The sequence below is a fragment of the Podarcis melisellensis genome (genome assembly GCF_964234715.1).
Source record: "Podarcis melisellensis genome assembly, chromosome: 2".
NCBI lineage: Eukaryota > Metazoa > Chordata > Lepidosauria > Squamata > Lacertidae > Podarcis > Podarcis melisellensis.
The window spans coordinates 111,638,845-111,661,855 of record NC_138529.1 but is presented as its reverse complement, the minus strand read 5'-3'; the positions used below and the strand labels follow the sequence as shown (position 1 = coordinate 111,661,855).

The window sequence follows — 23,011 nt, the reverse complement described above, 5'->3', positions numbered from 1 at the left end:
AGAAACATCATACATATACCACAGAAGGGGTGTAGCCCAAGACCACCCCCCAGATACATCATACCTACATAACAGAAAAGGCGGTCTACAACAGAAATCTGAGTGCGTTGTTTATCTCCTGTATGGCAACTTACCTGATTGCATTATCTGTATTTTGGGCACTCTTTTGTTATTATAACTACTTAATTTCTGAATCTAGGTCACAGGTCACAGGCTCACACCCTGTTCATATCTTGAATGTGGATATGTGAGGACAGGATTTGTGAGGAAAGAGACAGAGAAATATTTGAGGTCAATATTTGAGGCCTAATCTGTGGGGTTTCAGACATGTGGTTTATATATACAGTTATGAACATTAATTTTTTTAATATATGACTTTAAAATTCTTATAACAGGAACCATTAAGCTTTTATGACCCGATGGTAAAATACAGTGGTGCCCCGCAAGACGAACACCTCGCAAGACGGAAAACCTGCTAGACGAAAGGATTTTCCGTTTTGGAGGCGCTTCGCAAAAGGAATTTCCCTATGGGCTTGCTTCGCAAGACGAAATGTCTTGCAAGTTCCTGCGGGTTTTTTTCCCCTTTTCCTAAGCCGCTAATCAGCTCATCCACTAAAAGCCGCTAAACCGCTAATAGCGCTAATCCGCTAAGCTGTCAATGGGCTTGCTTCGCAAGACGAAAAAACCGCTATACGAAGAGCCTCACGGAACGGATTAATTTCGTCTTGCGAGGCACCACTGTACTTCTGTCTGTAATTAACTGAATCTGTGAGCTACTGCCTTCGTTGTCTGGGTCAGAGCTTCTGAAGCGCTTTGATGTTGCGCATCGCTCTGCTGATTTAGGACAGGTGGCACAGAGAAGCATATTTAGCACCGAACCTGGAACGTTGTCTGTCTCTACCCTCAGAGAGTGCTAAGGTGGCTTTTGGCGGACACATAAAACAAGGGCTGGAGGGTCTCTCCTGAGAAGGAAGCTGCTGGAAATGCGTGGAGAAGGGCTGCTGTATCCGCATCGTAGAAGGACACCCGTCCCCCTTCATAGTTCAGGCTCACTCGGATCCTATTGAGGGGCAGCTCAACTTGGGGGGAGAATAACTTGAACAAAATGCCCCACTTCCCGAAAACCCAGATCCCTTCCATAGGATCAGAAGAGAAAACACCCTTCCTCTTCACAGACTTTCTGGCCACCCCCACACACCATCCCCTCTCTCTTCCCACAGTGACCTCCCAGAAATGTCTGCCTGATGTGAAACCCTCACATCCCAGCACATAGGTTTGTGTGTCAAATCTCTTAGGGTTGTCTGGCAGGTCTTGACGCACTTCTCCCTTTCGCACACTCTTTCGATCCGCAGACAGGATGAGACAGGGATGTGCTGTGTCTGGATCCAAAGTTACGTTTTCTGTGGGGGCAGATGAGGAAAGAGAAGAGAAACGACGTCAACTGGGAAGCCGAATTTTTTTTAGGCACATGACAGAAATAGCATCCCCTCTGAACAGGGACTCCATGGCTCTGCATTCGAGACAGGGATGTTCACCAAGTTCTTAGTAAGGTTTCTTGAAACATTTGCAGTTCTTTCAAGTATTCAAAGTACTCAACACACATTATCTACATAGATCCCTTGCAACGACCCTGTAAGTTAAGTCAATCTTAGTATGCCCATTTTTCAGATGGGAGGACTGAGGCTGAGAGACAGTGGCTTGTTCATGGCAGAAGGGAGTCCAAGCAGGGACTCTTAATTCACACCTTAATATTTTACCTCACATCACATGACAGCCTATGCTTGACAGGCCAGGTAAATCTGGCAGCAGGTACTCTCACCTTCCTTGTAACCACGATTCCAGCTTCAGTTACATATTTAAAGTATGTTCTACCCCATCCTTCTAGGTAGTTTATAAAAAGGACAAGAATACATAACAATACATAAAGATTTAGATTTGGTGGACAGAGTGCCTGAAGAACTATGGATGGAGGCTCGCAACATTATACAGGAGGCAGCAATGAAAACCATCCCAATGAAAAGGAAATGCAAGAAAGCAAATGGCTGTCCAACGAAGCCTTGCAAATATTGGGGGAGAGAAGGCAAGCAAAATGCGGGGGAGATAGTGAAAGATACAAGAAATTGAATGCAGATTTCCAAAAAAATAGCAAGGAGAGACAAGAAGGCCTTCTTAAACGAGCAATGCAAAGAAATAGAGGAAAGCAACAGAATGGGAAGAACCAGAGATCTGTTCAAGAAAATTGGAGATAGGAAAGGAACATTTCGTACAAAGATTACCGTAATAAAGGACAAAAGTGGTAAGGACCTAACAGAAGCAGAAGACATCAAGAAGAGGTGGCAAGAATACACAGAGGAATTATACCAGAAAGATATGGATGGCTCGTACACCCCAGGTAGTGTGGTTGCTGACCTTGTGCCAGACATCCTGGAGAGTGAAGTCAAATGGGCCTTAGAAAGCACTGCAAATAACAAGGCCAGTGGAAGTGATGGTATTCCAGCTGAACTATTTAAAATATGATGCTGTTAAGGTGCTACACTCAATATGCCAGCAAGTTTGGAAAACTCAGCAGTGGCCAGAGGACTGGAGAAGATCAGTCTACATCCCAATCCCAAAGAAGGGCAGTGCCAAAGAATGCTCCAACTACCGCACAATTGCACTCATTTCACAAGCTAGCAAGGTTATGCTTAAAATTCTACAAGGAAGGCTCAAGCAGTATATGGACTGAGAACTCCCAGAAGTGCAAGCTGGATTTAGAAGAGGCAGAGGAACCAGAGACCAAACTGCAAACATGCGCTGGATTATGGAGAAAGCTAGAGAGTTCCAGAAAGACATCTACTTCTGCTTCATTGACTATGCAAAAGCCTTTGACTGTTGTCAACCACAGCAAACTATGGCAAGTTCTTAAATAAATGGGAGTCTGTGATCACCTCATCTGTCTCCTGAGAAATCTTTATGTGGGACAAGAAGCTACAGTTAGAACTGGATATGGAGCAACTGATTGGTTCAAAATTGGGAAAGGAGTGCGACAAGGCTGTATATTGTCTCTCTGCTTATTTAACTTATATGAAAAATTCATTATGCGAAAGACTGGACTGGATGAATCCCAAGCCAGAATTAAGATTGCCGGAAGAAATATCAACCACCTCAGATATGCAGATGACACAACCTTGATGGCAGAAAGTGAGGAGGAATGAAATAACCTTTTATTGAGGGTGAAAGATGAGAGCGCAAAATATGGTCTGAAGCTCAACATCAAAAAACAAAGATCATGGCCACTGGTCCCATCACCTCCTGGCAAATAGAAGGGGAAGAAATGGAGGCAGTGAGAGATTTTACTTTCTTGGGCTCCATGATCACTGCAGATGGTGACAGCAGTCACGAAATTAAAAGACGCCTTCACCTTGAGACATCACCTTGCCAACAAAGGTCCATATTGTTAAAGCTATGGTTCTTCCAGTAGTGTTGTATGGAAGTGAGAGCTGGACCATAAAGAAGGCTGATCGCCGAAGAATGGATGTTTTTGAATTATGGTGCTGGAGGAGACTCTTGAGAGTCCCATGGACTGCAAGAAGATCAAACCTCTCCATTCTGAAGGAAATCAGCACTGAGTGCTCACTGGAAGCTGAGGCTCGAATACTTTGGCCACCTTATGAGAAGAGAAGACTCCCTGGAAAAGACCCTGATGTTGGGAAAGATGGAGGGCACAAGGAGAAGGGGACGACAGAGGACGAGAGGGTTGGATAGTGTTCTTGAAGCTACCAGCATGAGTTTGACCAAACTGCGGGAGGCCTGGCATGATCTGGTCCAGGGGGTCGTGAAGAGTCGGACATGACTAAACGACTAAACAACAACAAATTAAAGCCAAACCCAGTAACACCTAGGAAGTGTCATTCCCACACGTCACCTTCAATACAGAGACCCCATCCTGGCTCCCCAGACCAGATTGATATGATTCATCTTTCTCATCTCTGTTCCTCACATACATAAAAAGAGGCTTGGAAAAGTTGCCAGGTTATTGTTGTTACAGAGATTTCTGGCTAAATAACAAAGAAATAGCTAGAAGGTGACTGGAGGCATGTCCACACCACCACCACCACACAAGCAGGAAAAAAAGTCCTAGCTAAAGACAGTGTTATTAGGTAAAGGTAAAGGGACCCCTGACCATTAGGTCCAGTCATGACCGACTCTGGGGTTGTGGCACTCATCTCACTTTACTGGCTGAGGGGGTCGGTGTACAGCTTCCGGGTCATGTGGCCAGCATGACTAAGTCGCTTCTGGCGAACCAGAGCAACGCACAGAAACACCATTTACCTTCCCGCTGGAGCGGTACCTATTTATCTACTTGCACTTTGACGTGCTTTCAAACTGCTAGGATGGCAGGAGCAGGGACCGAGCAACGGGAGCTCACCCCGTCGCGGGGATTCGAACCGCCGACTTTCTGATCGGCAAGCCCTAGGCTCTGTGGTTTAACCCACAGCGCCACCCGTGTCCCACTGTTATTAGGAGTCTGTCAATAATAAAAACTAACGTTTGAGTGTATGGCAGAGGAGGAGACAGAGGGAATGGAGTTTGGGCTATGTCAGGTGACAGCATGTCGGTGGTCCTGGCTGCCTCCCTCTGATGCCAAACTGTGGACTTGCCTGTTGTGAATGTTTAAGCTCTGTCAATCTGTTGATATTGGCAAATCAGAAAACTCAAAAAGGATGAGATGCCATAAACCTCCAATGATATCCTTCAAAAGGAAACCTCTTTGTGTCAGTGGTTTCATTCTCTCCCATGCTGCAGTGTGTGCGTGACTACTAGACCACATGCTCTGTGTGTTGACATTCCATTCTTTGGAAGCATGAGAAACGGAAGATAGTCCTATGACTTCCTAATTCTGTCCTTTGTTTCCTGTCTGTTTGTTGCTCTCTCTCGGAGGAGAAGAGACGCACCATGATGGTTCTGTTCTTTGTTTTGATCTTGTAAATAAATCACTAAACCCTGATGCTACATTGCCCTGGTCTTAGCTTAGGCTAACTCTGCTAATGACTACGTGCATGCATTTTCGGATGTATGTTGCGCCTGGATGTCCGGAGGACGACTGGTGCCAGCAAAGCACCAACACTTCTCACTGACAATAAAATTGGAGGAGTATAACACCCTAGGTACAATTGATCACTTCCTGAAAGTGACAAAAACCTGTAACGGAGACATGGAAAGTGCAAACAGGGACTGGGGGGTGACAGATGGGGAATCCACAGTAGCCTGATTTTTTGAGAAGCAGATTTCATCATTCCTTTCAAACCTGAAATTTACCTTTTCGCAGCTCAAGTCCATATTCCATAGTGTCTGGAAGAGAAAAGGGAACAGAGTTTTAGCATCATGCCACTGTCTTGATTACTAATCTAGTAACGACAATACAAACTCATGAGATTGTAATTTAAAACTATCCGAAATCTGCCATGCTGACTATCCCTGCGTAAGCCAGGGCAGGGCAATGTCAAGATTCAGGCCTGCTCAGACCTTAGAAGAGGAACAGGACCCCCAGAAGATCAGCAACAACCTTCAGGAGATGTCAGGAGTCCAGGCTGCCATCTTGATAACACAGCACACAAGTTGTAATTAGCTGGAAGATTTACAATCAGCCTCGGAAGCCTATTTAGCGTTCCGCGTAAAGCTGTAATTGCAGAAGTAAAAGCAGCATAAGTTGCGACTTCTGCATATGAAAGTATGGCCACTAGATATTGAAAGAGAATAAATAAATAAACCTTCCATTTTGCTGGCATGGCTAATATTCCGTATGACCTGGAGCCTGTCATGAACACTTCTAAACATCCAGTATAAAATATTTCAGCCCTTCTTTACTACCTCTGAATTTCTTCATGACAGCTTCCAGGAAGGGATTCATATCACTGAAGTCCCAGATCCTCCACTTCAGGGCAAGAGGAAAAGCCTCAGGGGGGTCCTTAAATTTCTGCTTTGCCTGAGACCTGGGAGGAGAAGAACAAAGTCAAGCCACCAGCCGTCCAATGTAAGTAGCTTTCTGACAAGACAGGTGTCTCCTCCTGATGATAAAGGCATGATGGCTTGGGAGCATCTAGATGACGTGTGGAACTAGAGAGATCCTAACAAGCTGAAGGAAAACCGACACACAGCTGCTTCCAAAACATGTTGAAGCTAATATATGAATATGAGATTGAAGGTAAAGAAGCTGATATATGCAAATTATTTTTTTAAAAGAAAATAAATTAAAGCAGCATTTTCTAAACATGGAAGATTTCCAAAATTCATGAGTGTTTGAATATGTCTGGGAGACAAGGCTCTCAGCAGCTACTATTCACGATGGCTGGGTCAAAGGCAGTGGGGCCTCTGCTGAAACCACAGGAAGGGAGAGGCCTCTGGGGCTCAGATCCTGGCATCTGGTTAGGCACTGTGAAAACAGGATGCTGGACTTGATGGACCACCGGCCTGATCCAGCAGGGCCCTATTTCATGTTCTTATGTCTGGGGAAGAAACTGCAGGAGCTTGGAATACACTGGATATTTAAGAAAAACTTATAGTGAAGATATTTACAAGCCCCTTTGGAATGTCTCCCCTTTGAGTATCAATTGCAGAGTAAATGAATCCATCACAGAGAAGAGCCTTCAGATATACGCAATGGAGAGGAATGAGGAACGGCTTCCTTCCCATGGTTGTACATGAGACCAATAGATACAAATGATGACGAAAACATGTCCCTATTTTTGTCTGTCATTATGTGAGTGACGATGGTGTCCTAAACTATCTCTGGAAGGAGGGAGTGGACTGTGAGTTTCTCACCTGTTAAAGAATGTTCCTAGCATCAGGATAAAGCAGGGGTTTTTCATCACTTACCTTTGCAAGAAGCTTCCAATATCCTGGAGCAAGGGAAAGAAAGAAAGAAAGAAAGAAAGAAAGAAAGAAAGAAAGAAAGAAAGAAAGAAAGAAAGAAAGAAAGAAAGAAAGAAAGAAAGAAAGAAAGATTTCAGTGGAGTCAGTTTTGCACAGAGCACTGTGATCAGTTTGTTATTATTATCAATTTTGTATACCACCCTTTAACCGCAGGCCTCTGGGCGGTTGACAAGATAAAATCACTATATAAAAACATAAAATTCATAATAAGAGGGGCTGGGAGGTGGGGCCCCTGTTATACAGTGATTCCGCTCCTTCCCCCTGGGCCGTGTTCAGAAAGTGGTGGTGGGAGAGGAGTATTCAGACCCCTGGGCTCCCACTTGTGGGGTGCCTCAGGGTTCTGTCCTCTCCCCCATGCTTTTCAACAGGGGGTTTAGGCTGGGTGTCCATCAATATGCAGATGATACCCAGCTCAACCTCTCTTTCAAATCAGAACCAGTGAAGGTGGTGAAGATCCTATGTGAGTGTCTGGAGGCGGTTGGAGGATGGATGGCAGCTAACAGTTTGAGGTTGAATCCTGACAAGACAGAATAACTGTTTTGGGGGGACAGGGGGTGGGCTCCCTGGTCCTGAATGGGGTAACTGTGCCCCTGAAGGACCAGGTGTGCAGCCTCAGAGTCATTCTGGACTCACAGCTGTCCATGGAGGCGCAGGTCAATTCTGTGTCCAGAGCAGCTGTTTATCAGCTCCATCTGGTACACAGGCTGTGACCCTACCTGCCTGTGCACTGTCTCACTAGAGTGGTGCATGCTCTGGTTATCTCTTGCTTGGACTACTGCAATGCGCTCTATGTGGGGCTACCTTTGAAGGTGACCCGGAAACTACAACTAATCCAGAATGCGGCAGCTAGACTGGTGACTGGGAGCGGCTGCTGAGACCACATAACACCTGTCTTGGAAGACCTACACTGGCTCCCAGTACATTTCCGAGCACAATTCAAAGTGTGGGTGCTGACCTTTAAAGCACTAAACGGCCTCAGTCCAATATACCTGAAGGAGCATCTCCACCCCCACTGTTCTGCCCGAACACTGAGGTCTAGTGCTGAGGGCCTTCTAGTAGTTCCCTCGCTGCGAGAAGCCAAGTTACAGGGAACCAGGCAGAGGGCCTTCTCGGTAGTGGCGCCCGCCCTGTGGAACGCCCTCTCACCAGATGTCAAAGAGAAAAACAACTACCAGACTTTTAGAAGACAACTGAAGGCAGCCCTGTTTAGGGAAGCTGTTAATGTTAAATAGACTATTGTATTTTAATATTCTGTTGGAAGCCGCCCAGAGTGGCTGGGGAAGCCCAGCCAGATGGGCGGGGTATAAATAAATTATTATTATTATTATCATCATCATCATCATTTTATTTATATCCCGTGCTCCCCAGCTGAAGCCGGGCTCAGAGCAGCTAACAACAGTAAAATGATACAACATTCTAAAATCATTTCATTATAAAATCAGTTCAAATCAGATTAATGGCAACCATTGGGCTAGAGTTCTGTGAGGATTACCAAAGGAGGGGGTTAGACTGTGCCTTGGCCAAAGGCCTGGTGGAACAGCTCTGTCTTGCAGGCCCTGCGGAAAGATGTCAAGTCCTGCAGGGCCCTAGTCTCTTGTGACAGAGCGTTCCACCAGATCGGAGCCACAGCCAAAAAAACCCTGGCTCTAGTTGAGGCCAGCCTAACCTCTCTGTGGCCTGGAACCTCCAAGATGTTTTTGTTTGAAGACTGCAAGTTCCCCTGTGGGGCATACCAGGAGAGGCGGTCCCATAGGTATGAGGGCCCTAGGCCATATAGGGCTTTAAAGGTATTATTATTATTATTATTATTATTATTATTATTATTATTATTATTACAAAAACAAGAGCAACCAAATAATCCAATTGTATTCAGGCACAGCCCCATCTACAACCTTCAAGCTATGTACCCACTCCTTCAGAGGAAGCGCAACCCCATCAAGAGCAGCCCATCTCCCACCCATCCGGTCTAGGGAACCACCCACTAATAGTTCCTCAGTCTTATCTGGATTGCCTTTCAATTTGTTGACTCTCATCCAGTCTGTTAGAGAGACAAGACAATGGTCCAGCACTTCCACTGGAAGGTGTAAAGGAGAGTCGCCAGCATATTGCTGACAACATGCTCCAAACCTCCAGATGACCCCAGTTATCAATACTAAGCAGCTGACCAGCACTTACTGGGAAACAGAGGGGGGCAGAGAGCTACTGGTTTTTAAGGCTTCCCAGAGACCTCTGGTTGGCCAGTGCAAGAACACGATACTAGAGTGAAGGACCTGTGGTTTGATCTAGCAGATCCCCTTTTGTGACCCCAGGCCTTTCACCCATCATGTACCAATTCTTTTCCTTGCAGCAGCTTTTTGGGGGGTGGGGGCTAAGACATGTTATCCTCCTGCTTGTAGTTTGAAGCATCACACTCCACCCTCTCGCATCAGGATGAGGCCTGACCTGCAGGAGTTCCCTCGCTGGTTCCCGAAGCTTCTCCTCCATCTCCCAGATGGCGTGTTCAAAAGAGGAGAGTTCCCTGGAGAGTCTGGCCAGGTGCTCCTCCCGTTTGGCTGCAATCTCCTTCTCCACTTCTGCCATCTGGGCCAGAATACGTTTCTCCTGTTCTTCCAGAAACTGGCGCAGCCGCCTGAACTCAGCCACCATCTTTTCCCTCTCTGCACCTGTTTGTTTCTGCAGCAAAGAGGTTGAAAGAAGAGAACAGTGGGCCAAAATCAGGCATCTAGTCTGCTCTTGCAGGATGAAGAGGGCCAGTTATCCCAATTCCCCTGGAAGGGAACACCTGACATTTTAGAGAGATTACGCCAGTATTCAGCAAGGAAAGAACTTCATAAACACAAGCCCACCTCTTCCTTTAAATGGTCTTTCATGCTCTGTGGGAAATAAGACTGTTCAAAAATAAACCTCTTTCTGTATTCCATTTTCATTTCCCCCCAGATATGGATTCTAGACTACAGTCATACCTTGGGTTGCGAACGCTGCAAGTTGCGCATTTTGGGTTGCAGACTGCGCTGAACCCGGAAGTACTGGAACGGGTTACTTCCGGGTTTCGGCGCTCGTGCATGCGCAGAAGCACAAAATAGGTAAATCAATCATACATTTTTAGTTGTACAGTCATAACTCGGGTTGCTTCAGGTTGCATTTTTTGGGGTTACTGGTGTGCTGAAACCCAGAAGTACTGGAACAGGTTACTTCCAGGTTTCGGCACTTGCACATGCACAGAACCGCTAAATCGTTCTTTGTGCATGCGCAGACGCTCCAAATTGCAACCCACACGTGTGCAGACGTGGCACTGCAGGTTGCGAACGCTGCGGGTTGCGAACATGCCTCCTGCACGGATCTGTATAGCACTTTTTCACCTTCAAGTAACAATGGTGCTTACAAGGAGGTCCTGGCTTTCGTTTTCTGTGTTTGCTTTAAGTACTAGAATTTTCTCTCTCTCCTTCCTCAAATCGTCTAGGCAGCTGCTGATCTGATCCTGAAAAGAAAACAAAGTCCAAGTTGGGCTGCATCACACATTAACAGACAAGTTGAATCGTATGTTTGCTCCCTGCCCCACATCCCTGGGTCTTTTGCAGAGGTTTCTCTTTTTCATCCCAGACGAGGCAGAAATGGGATTGCCCTATATCAAGAGCTGAGAAACATGGGGTGTTTGCTACTTGTCCCCCACACTCAACACACCTCCAACATCTCCCCCCTCCTTTTTATTAAATTAATCCTAGATGTTGTAATCTTTCGTCCCAGGGGAGTTACTGCAGCCTGCATTCAGGCGGTGCACTTTAATCTCTCAAAAAGAAAAATAAATGCTTATTGTATAAAGCTTCAGAAGTTTAGTTGTATGGGGCTATACAAGATCTCTTGCTGGAAAACTCCTTTTCGGCTGCAAGTGGAGAGCATACATTACAACATTTTTATTTTTGCAAGCCCCTCTTGTCTGCAGCTCTTCCACCCCCAAGAAAGACCCACTGCCTTTCCCCACCTTGTACTCCTGGAAAGCCTCCTCTAGAGGAACCACCTTGTGGCTTTGATGCTCCTTGGATCTGTCACACACCACACAGATGGGGCTTTTCTCCTCCTTGCAGAACAGCTTCAGGGGCTCCTGGTGCTTCTCGCAGACCCTTTCCTTTGTTTCTGCCCGCATTCTGGCTTTTTCTGCAACATTTGCCAGCGACCGATTGGGGATGAGGTTCTTTTCCTGAACTGTTTTCCTGCACTCAGGGCAGCAAGCCTCTCCTTCGGATTTCCCCCAATACTGGGTCAGGCAGGCTCGGCAGAAGTTGTGCCCGCACTCCGGGATGATCACTGGATCCGTGAAATACTCCAGGCAGATGGAGCAAGTAGCTTCCTCGAAGAGATCCTTCACGGGACCCCCAGATGCAGCCATGGCGGAGTCGTCAGGAAGAGAGTGAGTGTGAGAGAGCGAGCTGGTTTCGCTTTCTCTTTCTTGTGTCTGCAAATGGGCGTTTTCCTTTCCAGGAAATTCAGATGCGATTACTCAGGATCCCTGCTGCCTTGGAGTTGGCTGGAGTTCCAAGCCGCTTTGATATGGTGGAAATATCTGTTTATTTGTTTATTTGACGTGGAATGCTCATCCTCCCTGCGAGAGCTGTTGGAATTTGTTGTGGTTTTGTTTACTATCAGCACGTCAGCCTCAGACCACTTTGGAAGCTCATGAATGAATTGCTGTCCCCCTCCCCCGCCTTGCTCCATTCACACTCATCTTTCTAGTTAGTAGCCAAGTCATCATAGCTGTCAACATTTCCCTTTTTTAAAGGGAAATTCCCTTATTCCGAATAGGATTCCTCGCAAGAAAAGGGGAAAGGTTGACAGCTATGCAAGTCATACAGAGAAGAAACAGCCCAGCCCTCCATCCCAGTGCCAATTTTTAGTCCTTTTGACAAAATCATCGGCGTCTGATAATGTGCAATAACCTCTGGAACAATCTCTGCAAACGGCCTTTGCAAAGAGCTCAGCTAATGGTATCCATATATTTGCCAATCACACCACAGGGCAACTATTAACAGCAGGTACTTTCACTTAGCCCCATTTTCTCTATTATTATTATTATTATAGAATATCTAGAGTCTAGGCGGGGGGGGGGGGGCTCTTCTGAAGGCCCACTTTCCTCCTCCACAGCATCCAACTGTTTGCTTCTCAGCATGCCAGATCTCTCTTCAGAGTCAAGACACATCCTGGGTTCCAAATTTCTCCTCCATATTGTATCTTCTGACAATTAGCTACTGTTATGTACTGAGCTGAATCCTAGAACAAAAGGATCTAGAATGCAGCAGTCTGATTGGACCGCAGGAGCCACCCAATCTAGCTCCAGATGGAAATGAAACAGCGACCTTATTGGCGTACAGGAGCAGCCAATCAGGCTCCTGGATGAAGTGAATCAGCAACCTGATTGGCCTACAGGAGCAGCCAGTCAGGCTCCTGGATGAAGTGAATCAGCAACCTGATTGGCCTGCAGGAGCAGCCCAGAATTAGCCAATCATGTGGGGCCCATTGTGTAAATAATGTATAAATAGCTAGACATTTTGGGGAAAGTTTCATCATTGCTACTACGAGCTGAATAAAGAGCATGAAATTCACACTCGACTCCGAGTATCTTTCAGCTACCCCTCTCATATTTCAGACATTATCATGGTCTGAGCTTGAGGCCTGATCAAGTCTTTCTTTCAGACTGGGTTACTGCTTTCCCCCCATTATATTTTATTGTAATTTTATTGGTCCTGGGCGGGGAGGGCGGAGCATAAAAAAACATTACTACTACTACTACTACTACTACTATAGTGCTATCATATATCAGAATAAAAAGGGAATAGAAGCTGAACAACTTTGGGAATTGCCTTTAAAAAGCTCAACAATGTTGGTGGTTTCCTTAAAAAAAGAAGCAGCTCAACACCTTTTGTGGTGTCTTGGTTTTTACTGCATCCCACTCTGGAAGATCATTAAAATCCAGAGGAACTTGGTTTTCCACTCCCTAAATTCCACATGCATTTTAGAGAAATAGCACCCCCAAATGTCATCTTTGATATTACAGCTAACTGAGCCTGAAATGTCACCCGGGGCACCTGTGAGGAATGCCCCAAATAATTTAGAGTTAAGGAGACGTCTTATCTCCTATTTCTTTCCTGGAACTAAATCAAAGGTTTCTTCCTGGTACTGAATCAAAGTTGCAGAATGTCCTTGCCAACTAAGAGTTTGCTTTGCACATTCTTTTTTTTAATAATTGTTTAAACTTTCACTTTGGCTGTGGACTTTGACACACACCTGAGGTGCAACACAAAGTAGAAATCCCCGGTCACCTGGTTTCCAGGAAAGGGAACACCCAGTTTGTGAAATACGTTTTTAACAAAAGACCGCAGAGAAAAAAGTAACTCTTGTGCCGGAGGCAGCCATGGCTGCTGGGGGTCTTGCTGAGGATCTCTCCAGACGTCAGAGGGGAACATGGAGCTTCTGCGAAAAACACCAGGAACCCCGGAAACTCTTCTGTAAAAACCACAAAACCGCCATCTGTGTGATTTGTGACAAAGCCAAGGAACACAAAAAACACAAGGTTGTTCCTCTGGATGAAGCGCCTGAAATATTCAAGGTAGGAAATCACGTTTTCTATTCTAGTAATATTCTACTAGCTATGGGCAAGCAAGTCCTGCAACAAAATGTTGCAGTGTCTCCATAAAAGGAATGCTCCAGTGAGCTTTGTGGTAAGGAGGTGGAGTATTTCATTAAGTGGAATGGCAGGCGCTCCAAAAGTCCCTATTTTCCAGGAACAGTCCCGGATTTACAGAAGCTGTCCCGGTTTGATCCTAGAATGTCCCACTTTTCCTTAGGACATCCCTATTTTAACCGGAGAAATGTTGGAGGGTATGGTAGGACGTCCCTACTTTCAACAGAGAGACGTTGGATGGTATGCAACCCCTGAGCCAAGGAGATAAGAAACCGTACAACCTTTAAAAGACATCTGAAGGGAGCCCTGCATAGGGATGTTTTTTAATGTTTAATGGGTGGCATATAAATCATAAATTTATTACTACAGTGGTACCTTGGGTTAAGTACTTAATTCATTCCCGAGGTCCATTCTTAACCTGAAACTGTTTTTAACCTGAAACACCACTTTATCTAATGGGGCCTCCTGCTGCCACCGCACGATTTCTGTTCTCATCCTGAAGCAAAGTTCTTAACCTGAGGTATTATTTCTGGGTTAGCGGAGTCTGTAACCTGAAGCGTATGTAACCTGAAGCGTATGTAATGCGAGGTACCACTGTATTATTGTGATGGACTAGGATGCTCCTATTTTCTTCAGAGAAATGTTGGAGGGTACGGAATAAGAACAGGAAGTCCCACCCCTCCAGAGTTGCTGAATTACAATTACAGCCAAGGTCAAGCAACTCTGGCCACGGCCAGAGAAGCTGGAGAGAGATTCTCCTCACACCTGCCCTAAGTTTGGGACTACAGTCATACCTCAAGTTAAATATGCTTCAGGTTGAGCGTTTTCAGGTTACGCTCCGCGGCAACCCGGAAGTAACGGAACACATTACTTCCGGTTTTCGCTGCTCGCGCATGCGCAGACACTCAAAATGACATCACACGCATGCACAGAAGCTGTGAATCGCAAACCCCCCGCGCGCAGACACACATACGCAGGTTGCGTTCGCTTCAGGATGCGAACGGGGTTCCAGAACGGATCCTGTTCGCATCCAGAGGTGCCACTGTATTTGTCACCCATAACCAGAGCATTTCTCATAGCTATATTAGAAGTTGTTCTGTAGAATAAGAAAGGGGGAAAGTATCCTTTGGGGAAGTAAACTGGCCTCTGTTGCTACACCATGTTTATTTATATTCAGAATAAAGTAAAGGTAAAGGGACCCCTGACCATTAGGTCCAGTCGTGACTGACTCTGGGGTTGCGGCGCTCATCTCGCTTTATTGGCAGAGGGAGCCGGCGTACAGCTTCCGGGTCATGTGGCCAGCAGGACTAAATAGCACCCCCCCAAAAAAAAACATTTAAAAGAATGAAGAGTATTAATCAGCCAACGGCCTTGTTGAAGAGGAACGTTTTCACCTGTCGCCTAAAAGTCTATAAGGAAGGCGCCAGGCAAGCCTCCCTGGGGAGAGCATCACACAAACAGGGAGCCGCTGCAGAGAAGGCCCCGTTCTCGTGTTGCTACCCTCTGGACCTCTCACAGAGGAGGCACATGAAGAAGGGCCTCAGATGATGATCTTGGAGTCTGGGTTGGTCCCTATGGGGAGAGGCAGTCCTTGAGATATTGCGGTCCTGAGCCACTTAAAGCTTTACAGTGGTACCTCGGGTTACAGACGCTTCAGGTTACAGACTCCTCTAACCCGGAAGTAGTACCTCGGGTTAAGAACTTTGCTTCAGGATGATAACAGAAATAGTGCTGCAGCGGCAGTGGGAGGCCCCATTAGCCAAAGTGGTACTTCAGGTTAAGAACAGTTTCAGGTTAAGAATGGACCTCCGGAACGAATTCAGTTCTTAACCCGAGGTACCATTGTATAGTCCAAAACCAGCACTTTGAATTGGGCCCAGAAGCTAATTGGCAGCCAGTGCAGTCGGACCAAGATGGGTACAATATGCTCAAACCGTCTTGCCCTGGTGAGCAACATGGCTGCCAAATTCCGCACATTAGTCCAAGTACAGTATGTCACCTATATCTATTAGCTTATTGACGCCCTCAAAGATCTCCAATAGGCTTCTCAGAGGCATTTGATTGGTCAGTGTGAGAAGAGGACGCAGGCCTCTTGTTCTCTCTTTCTTGAATTTGTTATTTCCCCAAGAAATCAGCAACGATGCCCTTCCCCAGGATTTCATTTCAAGGAGTGTTAAACCCCACTAACTTATTCAATCTAACCCAGTTGGGTAGCTCAGTTGGTTAGAGCAGTGTTTCTCAACATTTTTCTGGCCTTGTTTGAAATATCATGAGGGTCCCCAAGCGGCCATATGGCCCGCAGTTGAGAAACACTGAGTTAGAGCTTAGTGCTGGTAATTCCAAGGTTGCAGGTTTGATCCCTGTATGGGACAGCCGCATATCCCTGCAATATTATTATTATTATTATTATTATTATTATTATTATTATTATTTATACCCCACCGTCCCTGGCCAGAGCCGGGCTCAGGGTGGCTAACAACAGTAAAAATTACAATAAAAACATAATGGGGGGGCCAATTTAAAATACACGTTAACATGCAATTTAAAATGCAGCCTCATTTTCATAGTAGCCCATAGATCAAAACCATAAGGGGAGGGAAACATAAGGGTCAGACTGAGTCCAAACCAAAGGCCAGGCGGAACAGCTCTGTCTTGCAGGCCCTGCGGAAAGAAGTCAAGTCCCGCAGGGCCCTAGTCTCTTGTGACAGAGCGTTCCACCAAGTCGGGGCCAGTACTGAAAAGGCCCAGGCCCTGGCCCTAGTTGGGACCAATCTAACCACCTTGCGGCTCGGGACCTCCAAAGTGTTGTAATTTGTGGACCTTAAGGTCCTCCACGGGGCATACCAGGAGGTTGGACTAGCTGACCCTCGGGGTCCCTTCCAACTCTACAATTCTATGTTGAATGCTACAATGTGACATGGAAGGTGCAAGAGACCTCCATCAAACTTAAGTCACGAGCATTGCATTCAACTTCCCTCTCACTTTCTCAATTTTGATATCATAAATACTGAAAAAACCGAAAAAGAAAAAAAGAACCAAAGTACAACTCATGTTTCTTTCCAGGAACAACTCTGCAGTCCCGAGGAGATTTTGTGTCAAGAAAGAGAGAAGGTTCTGGCATACGGAGCAGCCATCTTAAAGGAAAGCCAAGACGAGCTTGTAAGTGATTTGGAAGGGGATTTGGAAGGTTGCAGGAGATCTCTGTAAAAAAGCACAGGAATGTGAGGGCAAGGAGCACGCATGCCATTCAACTTTGCCCCTCAGATTTCACTTCAGAAATAAGACAATAAAGGAACCAAAAAAAACACAAACTGGTTTATGTTTTCTCTTCAGGATCAAATTGACGCTCTTGCGGAGAACCTGGAGGCGATGAGACAGGCAGCATTTGGAAGTGGGGAAAAACAGACAGGGAAAAGAAGATTCAAGGGCTTCTTGTAAGTGTTGCTCATGTTGGGAAGTGAAAAAGTACGAGTCTAACAATAATAAACCGTGGGGGGGGGGATAAATCCAGAAAGGATTGGATGTTTTTTAAGCACACAAGGCCACCTTGCTTCTATTTGGGGTTGCCCCTTTCTCCTGCAGGAATTTCAAGGTTGGGCACCCAGAAGCTTCTAGAAAGTTATTTCCCTGATTAATGTTGTGACCTTTGTAGGGAATTTAAAAGTGCCTTTCCCAGGGAATCCTCCTGAATGATGTGGCCCCTTGATGTTGCAGAACCTGAATACTGTATATTATCCATCCTGACTCCCTTATCTCCTTCCACCATCTAGCAAATGGAAATGGAAGAGAAGACAGCCTTCCTTGAACTGTCAGTCATCTTAAACTCTTGGGACAAGGACTGCTCTGGGTCTTTCAGGTATGTCCCTGTTGTAAATAAAAATATGCCCTTTTCCCTTTTGGGGTATCCAAGAGCCCATATAGAGTCCTTACATAGGTTCCCTATTGGTAGGACAAAATAACAGAGGCCAACCAGAGAATATTGAGAAGCAAAGCAGCTAGAAAGCTTGATCTTTATTGATCTGTTGCAACACTCCTCACCCGCAGGAGAGGAAGAGGAACCCAGAAAAATGCTGTGCAAGGCCTTATAAAGACTTTTGAAATTGCCACACTCTAGATCAAGACCACCCCCAGAAACATCATACATACATCACAGGAGGGGTGTAACCTAAGACCACCCCTCAGATACATCACAGAAAAAGTGGTCTTAAAACAGAAATTTCAATATTTATTTTTCTCTTGTCCTTGTTTATTTCCTGTCTGGCAGGTTACTTGATTGGATTGCCTGAGGAGCCTGCCCAGTCTTTTGTAATGATAAGGCTCACACCCTTATTCAAACACAGACATACCCTTAAGACAGGATTTGTGAAGGAAAAGACAATGGGGAGGCTTTTCCATTTTGACCTTGCAGAGAAAACATTTGGTCAGTTTAGGAATCAAAATGGTTCCAGGTTGGTCTTCCTGTGCTGATCTATGTATGTGCAGTTATGAACACTACCATATATCTAAGACCATAAAATTCCTATCACATCCCTTTCCTCCCTCTGTGTCAAGCCTCAGTCTCTGGGCACAGATGAAGGAGATATCATTCTGTGCCATCCCACATAATTTTATTCATTCTCTTTATTTTCTGCCTTCCGTCCCATAGTCGTCCAGGGATAGTTCCTTCCCTGGGTGAGAAAAGTACAAGGAACAATGCTGGGCATTTAGTTTCTAGTGGGAGATGAGAGAGACGTGCTTGCTTAGACCCATTTCACAGATAATGATCACTATTGTCCTTTGCAGCAGAATGAAACAAAAATTAATTCTGCTCTGCCTTCTGCCTGGATTGCAGATCTCCAACACCTCTGCACCTCTCAAAAAGCAACCTTGCAGCTCCTCTTCTATGGTGAGAAATTGTAGAAGAGGATTGAGGAGGAGCAGAAGCCACTGCAGAGCTGGGAACATCTGAAGCTGTGGGAAGGACCAAGAAACATCAAGTGGAGTCTCACTATTACCTTTCAGGTTAAGAAAAGATAAGCCGGCCAGCCAAGGACAGTAATCATCATAGAGGCTGTGTGGCATGTCCTGAGCAGTCTGAAGGAAACCATAGATGGGAGGAGCTGCTGCCTAGAGAGCATCTCCTTTCAGGCAGCTGCCAATAAACAACTCCCTGTCCCACCCCAAAAAGAATTTGCAGTGGTACCTCGGGTCACAGACGCTTCAGGTTACAGACTCCACTAACCCAGAAATAATACCTCAGGTTAAGAACTTTACCTCAGGATGAGAACAGAAATCGCATGACGGCAGCGGGAGGCCCCATTAGCTAAAGTGGTGCTTCAGGTTAAGAACAGTTTCAGGTTAAGAACGGACCTCCAGAACGAATTAAGTTCTTAACCCGAGGTACCACTGTACATTCATAGGATCATAGAGTTGGAAGGGACCACAAGAGCCATCTAGTCCAACCCTGTGCGATGCAGGAATCTTTCGCTGGGAGGAAACCGGAAAGGGAATCAGGACTGAATTTTTGTGTCCATAGACACCCAAGCTTGATTCTGGTCCTGATCACAAATTTCTGGGTTGGGCATATGCTGTCTGCCTGGCGAAGCCACAGTTGTGCCCCTGTCTCTGGTTGGCTGACCTTAACATTCTGGTTAAAAACCAAAGCGGAACCTGGAAGCCGGAAACCTACGGGGGGCCCACAAACAAGACACCAGTTCTGCATTTGTAAGAACCTGGTTATTTGGTGCGGCAGCATCTACACTTTGGGACTCCTTGCCTCTTGATATCAAGCAGGTGCCTTCACTGTGTTCTTTTTGGTGCCTGCTAAAAACATTCTGGGTGACACGGGTGGCGCTGTGGGTTAAACCACTGAGCCTAGGACTTGCCAATCGGAAGGTCGGCAGTTCGAATCCCCATGACGGGGTGAGCTCCCATTGCTCGGTCCCTGTTCCTGCCAACCTAGCAGTTCGAAAGCACGTCAAAGTGCAAGTAGATAAATAGGTACCACTCCGGGGGGAAGGTAAACGGCGTTTCCATGTGCTGCTCTGGTTCGCCAGAAGCGGCTTAGTCATGCTGGCCACATGACCCGGAAGCTATACGCCAGCTTCCTTGGCCAATAAAGTAAGATGAGCGCCGCAACCCCAGAGTCAGCCACGACTGGACCTAATGGTCAGGGGTCCCTTTACCTTTACTAAAAACATTCTGGCCTCGTCAAGCCTACCCAGATGCTTAGAAAATAAGTTTTAGTAGTTTAACTTCTGGTATATTTTATTCTCTCCCCCCCCCCCCCGATTTTATCTTTCTGTAAACTGGTGTTGTTGGTTTTTTTGTTTTTGTTTTACAAAACAAGTGGTGTATAATTTTTTATGAAATAAATAAGCAAGTAAGTAAGAGCGCTTTCTCCTTCTTCTGCTCTGCAGAGACTGGAATTGGGAGGAATGGTCCCTTTGATCCTGGAGGTGGTTTATAGCCATCATGAATCATAGCCATTTAAAGCTGTATCCTCTATGACTTGGATGGAATGAATGAATAAATAATCACAGGCTCACCCTATTCACACACAAATATGCCCTTAAGAATGGATTTGTAAGCAAAAAGACAATGGGAAGGCCTTCCCAATTTTTCTCCCTTACTGCAGAGGAATATTTGGGGTCAAAATGGCTTCAGGATTGCTCTCCCGTACTATTTCAGACACATGGTTCATATATTCCTATATGTGTGCATTGATGAGTATTTATTCTATATTTGAGACCTTAAAATTCTTATAACAATGTAATATTTCACTGACAAAGGGCTGCATTCATTGAGAAAATGGGGCTAAGTGAAAGCACCTGCTCTTAATAGGTGCCCTGCGGTGTGATTGGCAAGTATCTGGATAACATTTCGCTGAGCTGTTTGCAAAGGCCGTTTGCAGAGTTGGTTCCAGAGGTTATTGCATATTATCAGACGCTGGCGATTTTGTAAAAACGACTCACTAAAAACTGGCACCAGGATGGAGGCCTGGGCTGTTTCTCCTCTGTATGTCTTGGCTACTAACTCGAAAGAGGAGTGTGAATGGAGGAAGGCGGGGGAGGGAGACGGCAATTCATTCATCAGCTTGCAAAGTGGTCTGAGGCTGACGTGCTGATAGTCAACAAACTCCACCAGCTCCCACGGGGAAATGGTTCCTTAAACGAGCAACCACCAAGGATGAGCACTCCATTTAAAATAAATAAAAATATATATTTCCACCATATCAAAGCGGCTCGGAGCTACAGCCAACTTCTGAAGTTCCTAAACGAAACACGCCCATTTGCTAAAAGGAAGAGATAAAAGGAAACCAGCTCCCTGTTCCTGGCGAGGCAACCATGGCTGCTTCTGGGGGTCCCGTCCAGGATCTCCGCGAGGAAGCCACTTGCTCCATCTGCCTGGAGTATTTCAGGGATCCAGTGATCATCCCGGAGTGCGGGCACAACTTCTGCAGATCCTGCCAGATCCAGTGCTGGGAGAAATCCGAGGGAGAGGCTTCCTGCCCTCAGTGCAGGGAAACAGTGGAGCAAGGCAGCATCAGGCGAAACCAGCAGCTGGCAAATGTTGTGGAAATAGCCAAGAAATTCAGCCATCTGGGGGGGAAAGAGGGAAAGGAGGGAGAAGGAAAAGGAAGGGTCTGCGAGAAGCACCAGGAGCCCCTGAAACTCTTCTGCCAGGAGGACCAAAGCCCCATCTGTGTCTTGTGTAATGTATCTAAGGAGCACAAAAGCCACGAGGTGGTTCCTCTAGAGAGGAGGCGTCCCAGGAGTACAAGGTGAGAAAAGTCAGTGGGTGGGGGTGGAATAGCTGCTGACAAGAGGGGCTTGCAAATAAATAAATCTTGTAATGTATTCTCTCCACTTGCGGCCCCAAAGGAGTTATAGAGCAAGAATCTTTTGCAGCCTGATAAGACTTAACTTCTGAAACTATAAATAATAAATATTTATTATTTGAATGCAGGCTGCAGTAACTCCCCTGGGAGGAAAGATTACAACATCTAGGATTAATTTAATAAAAAGGAGGGGTGTTGAGTGTGGGGGATAAATAGCAAAACCCCCATGTTTCTCAGCTCTGATATAGGGCAGCCCCATTTCTGCCTCCTCTGGGATGAAAAGGGGGAACCTTTGCAAAAGACCCAGGGATGTGGGGCAGGGAGCAAACATACGATTCAGCTTCCCTGTGTAACACAGCCTAACTTGGATTTTTTTTCCTTTTCAGGATCAGATCAGCAGCTGCCTAGACAATGTGAGGAAGGAGAGAGAGAAAATTCTCGTATTTAAAGCAAACACAGAAAAGGAAAGCCAGGACCTGCTTGTAAGAACCATTGTTACTGCTTTAAGATGAAAAAATGGTATAGTCTAGAATCAATATGGGGGGAGGGGGGATGAATATGGAATACAGAAAGTGGTTTCTTTTTGAACAGCCTGATCTCCCACAGAACATGAAAGACCATTTAAAAAGGGGGGTGGGCTTGTGTTTATGAAGCTCTTTCCCTGCTGAATATTGGCGTAATCACTCTAAAATGTCAGGCATGCCCTTCCAGGGGAATTTGGATAAGTCATGGGTAGGCAAACTAAGGCTCATGGGCCGGAGCAGGCCCCAATCACCTTCTAAATCTGGCCCATGGATGGTCTGGGAATCAGTGTGTTTTTACATGAGTAGAACGTGTGCTTTTATTTAAAATGCATCTCTGGGTTATTTGTGGGGCATAGGAATTCCTTCATATATATATATATTTAGTCCAGCCCCCCACAAGGTCTGAGGGACAGTGGACCAGCCCCCTGCTGAAAAAGTTTGTTGACCCCTGGCCCTCTTCATCCTGCAAGAGCAGACTAGATGCCTGATTTTGGCCCACTGTTCTCTTCTTTCAACCTCTTTGCTGCAGAAACAAACAGTTGCAGAGAGGGAAAAGATGGTGGCTGAGTTCCGGCGACTGCACCAGTTTCTGGAAGAACAGGAGAAACGTATTCTGGCCCAGATGGCAGAAGTGGAGAAGGAGATTGCAGCCCAAAGGGAGGAGCACCTGGCCAGACTCTCCAGGGAAGTCTCCTCTCTTGACAGCCTCATCCGGGAGATGGAGGAGAAGCTTCAGGAACCAGCCAGTGAACTCCTGCAGGTCAGGCCTCATCCTGATGCGAGAGGGTGGAGTGGGCTGCTTCAGACTACAGGCAGGAGGATAACATGTCTTAGCCCCCATCCTAAAAAAAAGCTGCTGCAAAGAAAACAATTGGTACATGAAGGGTGAAAGGCCTGGGGTCACAAAAGGGTGCTGCTAGATCAAACCACAGGCTTCTTAACTTTAGCATTGTGTTCTCGCAAAATTGATAACAGTAGAACTGGCTCCACTGACATCTTTCTTTCTTTCTTTCTTTCTTTCTTTCTTTCTTTCTTTCTTTCTTTCTTTCTTTCTTTCTTTCCTTCCTTCCTTCCTTCCTTCCT

General features: G+C 45.9%; 3 protein-coding genes across 4 annotated transcripts in view; 2 read left to right on the top strand and 1 right to left on the bottom strand.

The window, feature by feature from the left end:
* Positions 1 to 722: 722 nt before the first annotated feature.
* On the bottom strand, positions 723 to 11,296 carry LOC309364876 (zinc finger protein RFP-like; the record flags this gene model as incomplete). The annotated part of the gene is made up of 7 exons (XM_081902847.1): positions 723 to 1,400; positions 5,299 to 5,331; positions 5,851 to 5,972; positions 6,856 to 6,878; positions 9,355 to 9,585; positions 10,295 to 10,390; positions 10,892 to 11,296. The coding sequence occupies 7 exons, from the start codon at positions 11,294 to 11,296 to the stop codon at positions 904 to 906; spliced, it is 1,407 nt and encodes a 468-aa protein (XP_081758973.1). The 3' UTR covers positions 723 to 903.
* On the top strand, positions 11,246 to 18,714 carry LOC309365218 (E3 ubiquitin-protein ligase TRIM7-like). 2 transcript variants are annotated; one of them, XR_014165933.1, is made up of 5 exons: positions 11,246 to 11,317; positions 16,649 to 16,744; positions 16,919 to 17,019; positions 17,356 to 17,441; positions 18,417 to 18,714. XR_014165933.1 is itself a non-coding variant. In XM_081903446.1 (5 exons), exons 1-4 carry the CDS (start codon positions 13,316 to 13,318, stop codon positions 17,405 to 17,407), a joined length of 444 nt encoding a protein of 147 aa, XP_081759572.1. In that variant the 5' UTR covers positions 11,992 to 13,315; the 3' UTR covers positions 17,408 to 17,441; positions 18,417 to 18,714. The 2 variants fall into 2 exon arrangements, 1 of the variants encoding a protein (XP_081759572.1); XM_081903446.1 differs by lacking the exon at positions 11,246 to 11,317 and adding an exon at positions 11,992 to 13,510.
* A 2,144-nt stretch (positions 18,715 to 20,858) lies between these two features.
* Positions 20,859 to 23,011, top strand: part of LOC309363219 (uncharacterized protein) — a 37,110-nt gene continuing 34,957 nt past the window's right edge. Inside the window, 4 exon segments of the mRNA XM_081899325.1 lie at positions 20,859 to 21,321; positions 21,324 to 21,347; positions 21,791 to 21,886; positions 22,458 to 22,688. Of these exon segments, the coding sequence (XP_081755451.1) occupies positions 20,911 to 21,321; positions 21,324 to 21,347; positions 21,791 to 21,886; positions 22,458 to 22,688 (762 nt within the window). The 5' untranslated portion in view covers positions 20,859 to 20,910.

What these genes read in the sequence shown, in the direction of transcription:
- LOC309365218 (XM_081903446.1), top strand. Translation starts at nt 13,316, where the DNA reads ATGGCTGCTGGGGGTCTTGCTGAGGATCTCTCCAGACGTCAGAGGGGA. An exon ending in AAGCGCCTGAAATATTCAAG is followed by an intron (nt 13,511 to 16,648) that starts GTAGGAAATCAC and finishes GTTTCTTTCCAG; the next exon opens with GAACAACTCTGCAGTCCCGA. An exon ending in AGGAAAGCCAAGACGAGCTT is followed by an intron (nt 16,745 to 16,918) that starts GTAAGTGATTTG and finishes TTTTCTCTTCAG; the next exon opens with GATCAAATTGACGCTCTTGC.